Raw genomic sequence first — 11,942 nt, 5'->3', positions numbered from 1 at the left:
TTGGAGCAGTCATGTAACATTTCATTCTAATGCAGAATAGTTTTATTTTGTTGTCTAAAGTCTAATGTGACTTATAGTGTTTATTGATAATGTTCAATTGTATAATTCTGACTAATGTGTCATTTATTCATCAGTCTGTGACTTGTATTTTCGACATTCAAAAAATGTCTGATGTGGCAAATTAAAATTTAACGATTCAGGAAGAATACGTTTTATTTCATTTCATCATCTCAACCATCATTTCAAAGTACAGTCCATACTTGTTCTTCGACTTAACAGTTTATATTATCTTATCCAATTTACAGTGTGTGATATATTTTTTAATAGTTAGAAAAAAGTTTTTGTGTATATATGTTTTATGAAAGCTGTAAAAGTTTTATATTGTTCAGGTGTCTCTGGAGATGACAGCCTAACTTAAAGGTTTAGTTCAGGACATCAAAATAAAAACATTCATGAGAACAAGTGTCCCATCTAGCTTCACTTTCCCTCATTAAATTCGGATAAGAGATTGAAATTCAATTCATACAACTGAAACTTAGTTCGTTTTTCAATGAATTAAAAAAAAAAAAAAAAAAAAATTACAAGTTCTTTCTAAGAAGCAAAAGATTAGTCATATATTTTGTATTTAATATTTTTATCTGGGTATGAACAATTTGGAATAACTAAGACTAAATGAGTAAAGCTGGAATTTTCAGATGATTAAAGTTTTTTTTCTTTATTTGTGTAACATTTCCTGGTAATTTGTTTATATTACTAAACTAAGTTTAAACTAAAGTTTATATAAACTAAATAAAGTATATATAAACTAAAGTTTAAACTAAGTTTATATTACTATTTGTTTATTTATTAAACTAAGTTGATTGTTTTCATCGATAAAATTCATTGTATAAAAACAGTTTTATGGCTTTAAGAAATAGTCATTCTTTTTTCCATGTATTTATAGTCATATTATTTGTTTACAGATTCTGTATTAATAGCATTTTTAAAGAACATAACACAATAATATGGGATTACTGTATTATTAGATTTTAATTAATCTCCAACAAACTTAGATTAATTAAACCTCATCCAATGAACAATCATCTTACTATATGTATAGCATTATATATGTGATATATGTATATATATATATATACATAAGTTTATTAGTTATAAGTATTTATTAGTTTATAAGTATATACAATAAGTTTATTTACTTTATATAAACTTATTTATAATAGTAGTTAAGTAATAAATTAATTTTAGTTTTATTAAAATATATTGTCGCATGTTTGCGGCTTGATCAGGATATTGAGAGATTGACAATTGGAAATGTTTATATAATTACAATTTATTATTTAAAGAATATAAGTAAAACAAGACAAATCAGTAATAATAATAATAATATTAATAATAATTATGACAATAGTAATGATAATAATAATTAGAATAATAAAAATAGTAATCACAACAACAACAACAATAATAATAGTAATCAATGTCAATAATAATAAAAAGAAAGATTGTATACAAAACAGAATTTAAAGTAATCATCAGGATTTATTCACTGGTAGATAAATACTGAAAACAAGAATTCAGTCTCGTTGACAAAAGACACAGAATGACGGCTAGTCTTAACACTTTTAACTACTAGTCTTGTATTAACAACATTAGTACAATAGATAAGACAAGTATAAAGTTCTTTCACTGCAGATACCTTTGCTGTTCACAAATAAAACAACCCTAACAGTTTATGAATGAAATTTAGTACTTTATCTCTTTCACTTATAGTCTTACAGTAACTCACTGATCCATTTCTTGTTTTCGTATACTGCAATTACTTGTAATGTCACCGTAATTTTATCAAACCTAAACTAGAAATTCACTCCTTCACTGACCTTCTCATAGACTGACATCACACAGAACTCACATCCCACAGATTGCCATCTCGCAAACTGACATCATAACATCTTGCTTAAACTGATTCGCAGAACTAATTTTTAACTGGTCTTTCCCAGAGTATTTATACTCCTATCCTCTTTACATGCTGGATCAGATTCAACTCGAAGCGTGAGAATGGTCGATCACCCACACATTTTCCCGTGAAATTCTAAACCTTGGTTCAGTAACACTTCTCACTGATTGACACGTGTTTAGTGTGTCGGTGGGCGATATTACAAAATACGATTGTTAAACAAACCTGTTACCTTTACTAAAAGGGTTTCTTTTTTAACCCTTTTCTGGATTCATCCTGTTACTTTTTCTACTACTTTCTTCGTAATTGGTAGGAATCCATTTCTCAGGTCCGTTATACTGGTCATGTTACACTGCCCTCTCATTAAAGTTGTTTGTCCCGAACAGCTCCCTGATAAGGTACCAGGCAATCCAAATGAATCACAATCTTCTTCGTCCTTGAACTACGCTGGATGCTGTAGATGTCATCGTCGATTCTGTTCAAGACAGTCTAAGATCCTTCCCGATTCGTCTGAAGCTGTGAACATCTTCCAATTGTTTTCCTTGGACGGTAAAGCCAAACTCTATCTCCTTGTAACCCAGATGAATCGGCTTGTAGGTCAAGCTTTACTTTCATATGGTCGCTGGCCATCTTCAGATGTTGTCGGGCATATTGATGTACTTCTGTTAGATGACTCACCAATTCTGCTGCATACTGGATCGAGGGTTGTTATTTCCCAGGCGGTGAACCAAAGAGCAAATCGAATGGTAACTTCAACTCTCTTCCAAAAATCATCTAGGCGGGCATAATGCCGGTCGATTCATGTTCAGCTGCTCTATAAGCCATTAGAAATAGAGGTCGTTTCTTGTCCCTATTGTGCTGATTAGCTGACATGACCTTTCTTAGGTACACCTAAGAAAAGTGAGTTTACTTTTGTAGAAGTGAGCTTCTTTCTTACGCGAGTTTACACTGTACTGTTAATATGAAATATGCCCACTTTTATTTTTTCTGACATATTGAATTAATTTTATCCATTGTTATTTATATTTTTCATTCCAAATCCAAACATATAAAAGTTATACTTGTTTTAGTTTTTTTTTATTATATGAACACTTTCATAACGATAACTACTTTATCAAATATTAAAAACTATTTTGTCACATTATTAAAACAGAAATTTTTTATTTAAAAGATTTATTTTGAATTAACTGATGTAGAAAATGAAATAACTGTTTGTTCTGTTTTAACTTTTGACAAAAAAGTTTTTTAATATCTGATGAAGTAGTGATCACCATGAAAGTGCTCAGATAATACAAAAAATTAAAAACAGTAAGTCTAATTTTTACTATTATGGATAATAGTTTATTATTTCTACTGTGATGCTCAGGTACAAATTCTTATGTAGATATTACACTGTTGATCATTTTCTCTTTTGTTATGCACTTTTAACTTTCTAAAATGCTCAATATTGTTGAGGTAGGGCAAGTTTCCTGGCCAGTATAGCTACAGATATTATTGTCAGTCATGAACTTTGGCCCCTCTTAAAGTGAAAGATGTTTTGCTGATCATCCAGTTTTTGTTTTCTATATTAGGCAGAAATCTTTTTTTTTTAAATCACTGTATAATTTTCTGTATTCATCATGCCTTCAATACAAAGAAGACAGTGAGGTCTATCAACCGAAGTGATTACCAAAATATTTGTTTTAATTAGTTTTTTTAGCGACTGAACAACGTGTTTGGAAAAATAAGATTATCTATCAGGCTTTTAAATAAACTGTGAATGTATCCCTTCAATGAAATGATTTTGTAGGTTAATCTTCAAAAATCCAGTTACACATTTCTTAGCCCATTGGTACTCTCTTCAGTTTTCTGTTAGGAGATGCTTTTTCAATGTACTTTTTGTTTTTTGTCATCATTCAAGCAGTGAGATCATTCATTTCATCACTGAAGCTAGTGATTTCTCTTGAAGATCTTGACGATATTTTTTATAATCAATTTTGGATAACCTAGCCAACATAATATTTTCTCTTTTTAATATACCGTTCGTTCTCTTTCTCTATGACTTTACAGACCCAGTCTTTTTTCAGGCTGATAACAGTATTGATAACTTAAACTCATCCTGTAATTTGGCATTGAAAGATTAAAGATTGTTGAATTTTTTTTTTGGTGTAAGACCAATCTAATAATATTAAATAGAAAATTATACAATAAAATATAATAATAAATCGCAGTAAAAAAATTATACATTATGTAGCATTGATTACAAAAATTAAACAAATTTAAAAAACAGTGAGTTTTATGTAACTTCACGCTAGATTATGAAAGACAAACCACAACTGCGACCGTAGCTGTTTACAAAGTAACCGGTAAGAGTTATTGGTTATATGAAGCTGTTGCATGGCCTTGCAACAGCACTGAAAGTATGATTATGAGGTTTTTTCTCAAGAAATGGTACAAAATAACGATACATCGAAATTATTAACAATTATTTTATTTTTAATTACATTTATTTAAATTTTGTTTTATCTTAATATTTTATTAATGTATATAAATTTTTTTTTGTTCAGGATAAGAAAAAGTTTTGAGCAAAAAGAAGAATTCCTTAAAAGGCCGGCTGTTCCAATTTGGGTTGGTGGAGGGCCAGAATTAATACCGCAAAAAGAATTTTACGCTCGACCACAAAAATTAGGTCCAGTTTGGCCGCCTACTATACCTGCGAGTCCTCATCATTCTCCTGCACGTAAATCAATCTCTAACGATGAAATTTATGTTGAAAGAGGTAAGTTTTTTTCTTTATTTTATTTATATATAATTTTTTTATTAAATAATAATCTTGAATCGTAAGTTCTTAGAAATGTGCTTCCAGAAGATCTTTTCAGAATTATAATCCTTTACTCTGTAGTTTTACACTTTGACCTATATTGTCTTCTTTTAAACTTATTACGAAACTTAGTCATTAAATGAACAAATAATACATTTGATATGATTTTGATTGTGTTTGTCAAATTAATGTATGTTGTCATCATTAATATATTTGTATGTGTATGTTCCGTTGTTCTGTTTTTATAAAGTGACTTGTAAAGATTCTGAAGTTATGAGTAATGCCTGTTATATTTTTGTATCTTTTGGTAAATGTATATCCAGTTTTTTTTGTTTCATGTGAGAATGAAGAATACACTACTTTTTTATTTTTCCCTCTTGCAAGTTAACTTTGATCATTGTTAAAAAAAATCTGATGTGGACACTACATGACTTCCTTGTACATCTATTAAATCACATATACACATTTTTTGCTGCACTTCATTTGAAAGTAAAATATAATCCTCCTATTCTTTAATAAAGTGGACAGTTACACAATTGCATTGTGATGGACACCACAGGGCATCACTTTTTTTTGTGGTGTTCGTATCAGCAATTTATATTAGCTTATACATTAATTTTGTTTCACGTCGCTCAAGTAGTTATGTGGTATAAGTGAAAACGTGTCGAATCCGTAACCACGGACACATCGATTCAAATCGAATATACATATATCTTTTTCTAACTTCTTTTTTTTTAATTTAAATACATTGCTTTATTAATAATTATTAACCTCTGTAAAAATTTCTGAATTAAAATGAAAAGTACATAAAATTTTATTTCACTAATAACTTCTGATTTTTTCTTTTTTCTGTATTTTTATTATTGAATTATTATTTATTGTAAAACTTTTATTTTCAATAAGAGTTTAATAATTATTATATTTAAATTAAAAATATATATATGTTTATTATATGAAGTCGGATTCAAACCGATGTGCCTTCCCCTTGTAACATCTAAAAATTTCATTAATTAAAGTTTTATTTGGCTGTAACTCTGGAATCAATGAAAGTAAGTATCACCTATATGATATATCATTGAATAGCTTTCGATGATGGCTTATTACTACCGTTAAGGAAATGTCCAAAATAAAAAAAATCTGGATTTTGGGCTTATTTTGGACACTTTTGGTCTAGTTGATTGCAGTCAAAAGGGGAGGTACAACAACTGATGTTACAACCGTCCTAAATCCAAAATTTCATCTTACAGCTAATCGTTTTTGAGTTATGCGAGATATATACCTACAGACGTCACACCGAAACCAGTCAAAATGGATATTTCTGTTGAAGTATGAAAACCAAATTTTTTTGTGATTTCAATACTTCCTTTACTTCGTACAAGGAAGTAAAAAGCAATAAGTTTTTGGATGAACCATATTCTAATTTTTACATTCTTCTTGGAAATTTCAAATTGATATCTTTAACCATTTTTTTTTTTTATAGTTTTTATTTAATTTGTGAAATTATAATATCTTTGGTTTGATTCAATGTACAGACATATATTTAGAGTCTCTTTCTCATTGACCTTAGGAGCAGTGTGGCCAAGTTATGAAACTCTGCATAACCTCAGAAAAATATGAGATAAAAATGTTTAATTTATGATGTAACAGAGTTTATTTTTTTAAATTATCGAGAATAACTTAGTTATTTTATGTATGAGGTGTTACCCAAAAGTTCCCAAATTATAACACTACAATCACATCATATCTGATCTTATTTTCCACTATCATCTTCAAATTAGTCACCTTGAGAGCTCAGATATTGATTCCAAAGCTTTTTTTTGTGAGTGCTCTGCAACCTTTGATTTCATTGGAATCTTGTGTATCTTGCCAAATCATTATCCCTTCAACTTACAAAAAAGATCAGAAAATATTGTGGATGAGAAACAATCACAGTGCTATTTTTTATTGGCAAAAACTGCGACTATGTAAAAGGTGTATGTGGTCTTGCATTGCCATAGTGAATAGATCCAGTCATCCTGTGCCGCTTTCCCTTAGGTGTATAAAGACAGTATGACGAATTCATTTATTTTTCTCATCAGAAAGTACAAAATCCTTGTAAATAACCCCATTAGTATCAAAAAGACAAATTACTAAGGATTTGATGTTGCTCTTGTCTTGATTGGTTTTCTTTGGCTGAGGTGAAGATTTGCTCTTCTGCTAGAATGACTGCAACTTATTTTCAGAATCATAACCATAAATCCAATTTTTGTCTCCTGTGATAGCCTTAGAAAGGAAATCTACATCACTTCAAAGCAGTTCTTTCAGTTCACTTCAAGCATTTCTGCGATGCTGTTTTATTTTCATTACTTAGCAGTCATGGTACGGACTACGAAAAGCAATCCTCTTTATGTTCAGCTCATGCGTCAAAATCTGCTGACATACACCATACGATAATATCTCGGGATTATAATATCATTTATAGTCAGCTTACAATTTCCTACAATCACATTTTGAGTATGAATGACTTTTTCTTGTATAATATCAGTTGATGGTCATCCCAAATGTTCAGTAATTTTTAAAATGTTTGAACCAGTCACACATTTGGATTTATCCTAAAATGTTGTTATCAAATGTTTGCAGTAAAATTTTCTACATTTACACAGATTGGTCTCTCTTAGATCGGTCAAGTTAATGTTAATATGGTGATTTCCACTTGGCAACACTGATGTCAGCTTAACAAAAGGAACAAGGTATCAAAATATTTAGCAACAAATAGTATAAATTAAGGGATTCAAATCTGTTACCTTCAAGATAATTTTACTTGTCTGTCGTAGAGGTTATTGTGGTGATAATGATCCAAAATAATTCAATAATATACTTAAAAATATTACTATAAGCACTCAAAATACCACCCTACCCGGCTCAATATTGCATACAATTTCCATTTTCAAAAAAAAAAGTAGTGTTATTAAATTATTTAAAGTAATTATTATTTTGCATATGGTGCTCCTGTCACGGAAGAGCACTGGATATTGTTTTTTTGGTTAGTTAAAATATAACTAAATCTATATATTCTTTTTTGTTTCTTTTAGGAGGATTTGTCTGCGGTGGTGCAGTAACAAATGTACCAAATCAAGATTTAACGAGAAGTTCAAGAAATCGTAATACAAGTGGTTTTGTTACAACATTAGGTAGAATACAAGAAAATGGTAAAATTATTGAACCGTTGCCACAACAGTCCATCTCTGCTTCACCGTTACAGAGAATAGTATCGCATCGTGCTAGACAGTTTGAATCAGGTCGTGTTGATGATGGCGATTTACCTGATAGAACAAGTTTATATAAAAGTGAATTGGCAAGATTGTCTGAAAAACGAAGCAATCCTAATGTGGCTGTTAGAAAAAGAGAATTTGAAGCGAAATCGGAAAGAAAAGGATTTAGTAATCGTGAAAGTAGATCTTTAGATAGTGCAGGTTAGATGATTAATTATAAAATTTATTTATTTTAATACTGTAATTATTAACCAAAGTTCCTGTGAACACATAAAAATGGCAAATGTAATATAAAGCTTTATAATTTCAATCAAAAAAAAAAAAAACTTGAATTCGTGGATTCATCATCTGTCAATAGGTTGGTTACATACATCTGTGCAAAAGTAAAGAAGACATGATTTTTCAGGAAAAATCGTTTTATTTCTCAACATAATTTCATTTCAAGTTTATATACATAGTCCAATGATGTTCAAGTTTTTTGGTTCCATACTTCAAATACTCTTACCTCTTTTCATCAATTGTGAGCGAACACAGTACCCATTTTGCAGACAATTTTGACATATGTAGATTTTGGTGTAAACTATGATGCACCAGTTTAGTTGAGATGCTTACTGTTTTAACAATCTCATGCATTTTCAATCTTCTCTAACACTATATCATGAATTCTTTGCTGTTGTAACCTCAACAGAATGTTCAGAACATTCAGCATCGTTTGTGGTCATATGACTGTTGGCTTTGTGAAACGCCAACTGAAGATGGCTCAGTGAATTGACAGTTGTTAACTATAAATTGACATATTAAAGCTAATATTTTATTAAAAAAATTATAAGTACAATGCAGCTACCAGGTAGATGTTTTATCGTTTACAATTGGAGACACCAATTAATACATACATACATACATACATACATACCTTTTGTTTTATGATAATGCTCCAGTATTTGTAAATATCATATAACAATACATCACTTTTTCCTTTATTAACATAATATTGTGTGAAAGATTAAAACTAGTGTATAGAATTATTTGTATTTTAAACAATATGCAGATGAATTTGATAAACTTTTCTAAATTACTTAAATCTATTAAGGTTTTATACAAATTTTAATTAATTTTCAATGGCCGTTTCCCTTTTTGGTGAGGGTTCATTACATTCCTATCTCAGTTGTATTTTATATGTGAATTATTCCTAATTTATTTTAATATATTTATTTAGTTATTTTCCTGAATGAGGATCTTTGTGTAGTCTTTTTATATATAAATTACCGGTTAATTTCATTACTTAACTTTTTTTATTATGTGATTTTTTTATAACTAAAAAATGTTCATGTAAAAATAGTTTTCCCGAGTTATTCCATAGATCGGAGAAATAATTGTTCTATGAATTTGATGAGGATTAACAGAATATAAACTGTTACCTACTGAGAACAGTATAAAGATTTAAAAAAATAACTAGATTTTCTGCTAAAATGCCTAAAGATAACGATTTTTTAAGATTTTTTTTAAGTTAATCTTTGATAATTATTTATCCAAATATTCTCAGAAACTATCGTTTTCTGCAGTAAGTTTATCTTGTGCAACAAATGCTATATCATTTGCATAAACCTGCATAACTTTATATTTATTCTGTATAAATTTCTCCCCACCTTATATACTTATGAATATCATTAATTTAGAGTTGCTTAGTTGTTAGTGGTTTGTCAGACAGTATCTGATTATATTAATTAAATCTGTAGAATGAATAATAATGGATATAAATAATTTTAGTTATGTTGTAGAGAAATAGTATGACTTTATTATGAAGTAATAATTTAATTGTTCATTAACTGAATTAGAATTTTAATTTTTAATTTTTTTCATAAATTAACAGTTATACCAAGTGGAACATTACAACAAACTTCTTCCTCTATTAATCGTCAAGTGGTACCATCGATTTCTTCATCGTCGTTACCAACACCAGTACCGTCATCATCTAATGATGCTTCTAGTTTGAATACCAGCAATGCAATCGTTACTACTTGTAGTAGTTCTCTAAATACTAATACCTTATCGAGTAGTGGTGTTGGTGTATTATCTGGTAATAGAACTATACCCATCGGTAATTATAAATTACACTGTGAACCCCCACCGACTGATAATTCTGGTGATAATGAACAGGAATTATCATCATCTTCGTTCGATAGTGCTTCGCCTGTTATTGATAAAGGTAATTTTAATTGTTTTCATTTATTCCATTATTTATTTTAATTTTAACCTTTACGAGATTAGAGAACAGTTGTTTGTATATTCTTACAATCGCTTCATTAAATTACAGGAGTAATGCGCATTTTGTATTATGATACTTTTAAACTCATTCTGCTAAAAAAATAGTTACATTTAACTTTTATATATACACTGACCATTTTATATAACTTTTATATACAAAACTTTCATTTGTTTTATTAAAACAGTGTGTTGTTTCTGTATATATTTTAAATGACTATGAAAATAAAGAATGCTGCTGGTGTGTGAAGTGAGATCTGCAGTTTGATTTCTTAATGGTAAGAAATTTCTGATCATGTGGTATTCACAGTCAAATTAAGGTAGTTTATGGAGTACAGTGATGGTATCAAAATTTTAATGCAGAGAGAGAGAGAGAAAAAATGTTCATAAAGATGGACAAACTGGTCACTCGTTTGTCATTGATGATTTGCTGCATCACATTGATTTCTTCAAACAGGATCGGTGTGTCACATTTCATTAAGTTAGTGAATTTTTTCTTTTTTTTTTGCGCTATTGTCCTTGAAATTGTTACTATTTATTTCAAGTAAACAAAAATTTGTACAAGGTGAATCTCATGCAAGTCTAGTAATTAACCCACAAAACACCTATAAGAGTTCTGCATTGTCATTTTACTATAATTATGTCAAATCCAGGGATGAATTCCTAACACAATTCATGACAGGAGATGAAATCTGGTTTTCACATGCTATACCAGATAATAAACACATCAGTCTATTGAATGGCATCACTCTTGTTCACCATCTAAACCAAAAGAAAAACTTTAAACAGGCAGTCTGTACTCGCGAGGTTACGACTACTGTTCTCTGGGAATTGAAATTACCCACACTATGTTGATTGTAAACCTCATTGAACCATAGTAAATGCTGATGTGTATTACAAAATATTTAAAAAGCTTTTGGTGGGCCTTTCAAAATTGTAGAAAGGACCTACTGTCTAGTGACTCATTGCTCCTCCATGACAATGCATGGCCTCATGCCAGATTGTTGTTCATAATTTTAATGGGAAATTTTCGATCATCCAGTGTACAGTCCTGATCTGGCCCCTGTTGACAATCACCTGTTTACTAAACTGTAAGACGTTTTGGGAGGAAAGTATTTTGAGTGATAAAGACTTGAAGAAAAAAGTGACAAGTTATCTCAATAAACTACTGACAAAAAAAAATATGATGTGGGAATAAAAAAAACATATCAGATACTATAAGTGCTTAAATCTACTCAATCATCAGCATATAGAAAACTACTTTAAGGATACTGTATATTACATTATGGGAAAAGTTTTCCCTTAAATCTTGGTTATTTTTGTTATCATAAAATCTGTATTGCTTTATGGATAGATAACCTTTATGTTAATAAGTTTTTGAAAATTTTTATTACGTGTTAGTCATGTCAAGTGTTTAGCGATAACATTTTAAATATATTTGGAAGTTTTTTTTGTTAAGTAAACAGTAAAGTAAATGTGAAAGTACAGCCTGTCTACCGAGTTGAAGAAAATTGGTGTATGGGATCAAGAGTTATAAGACCAAATTCAGGTCAACATACATAGGCACAAACATCATCTGACAAAAATAGGTTTTTTGGATTTAAAAGTATTGGAATAAAAAGTTTGTTTGCAGGTTATTTACAATTTATTCTAAATCTACTTCTTTTATTGAAAA

At 29.5% G+C, this 11,942-nt stretch overlaps 1 protein-coding gene across 4 annotated transcripts in view; it reads left to right on the top strand.

The window, feature by feature from the left end:
- RhoGAP19D (Rho GTPase activating protein at 19D) overlaps positions 1-11,942 on the top strand; it is a 448,570-nt gene that overhangs the window by 282,408 nt on the left and 154,220 nt on the right. For all 4 annotated transcript variants that reach the window (XR_012758648.1, XM_075381037.1, XM_075381038.1 and 1 more), the window contains 3 exons: positions 4,501-4,712; positions 7,826-8,206; positions 9,876-10,211. Coding sequence is in view for 3 of the 4 variants with exons in the window: in XM_075381037.1 (XP_075237152.1) it covers positions 4,501-4,712; positions 7,826-8,206; positions 9,876-10,211 (929 nt within the window). In the remaining variant the exon portion in view is untranslated. The remainder of the gene's footprint in view (positions 1-4,500; positions 4,713-7,825; positions 8,207-9,875; positions 10,212-11,942) is intronic.

This window comes from Lycorma delicatula, chromosome 13 (assembly GCF_047948215.1).
Source record: "Lycorma delicatula isolate Av1 chromosome 13, ASM4794821v1, whole genome shotgun sequence".
NCBI lineage: Eukaryota > Metazoa > Arthropoda > Insecta > Hemiptera > Fulgoridae > Lycorma > Lycorma delicatula.
This window is presented reverse-complemented; position numbering and strand designations above follow the sequence as displayed.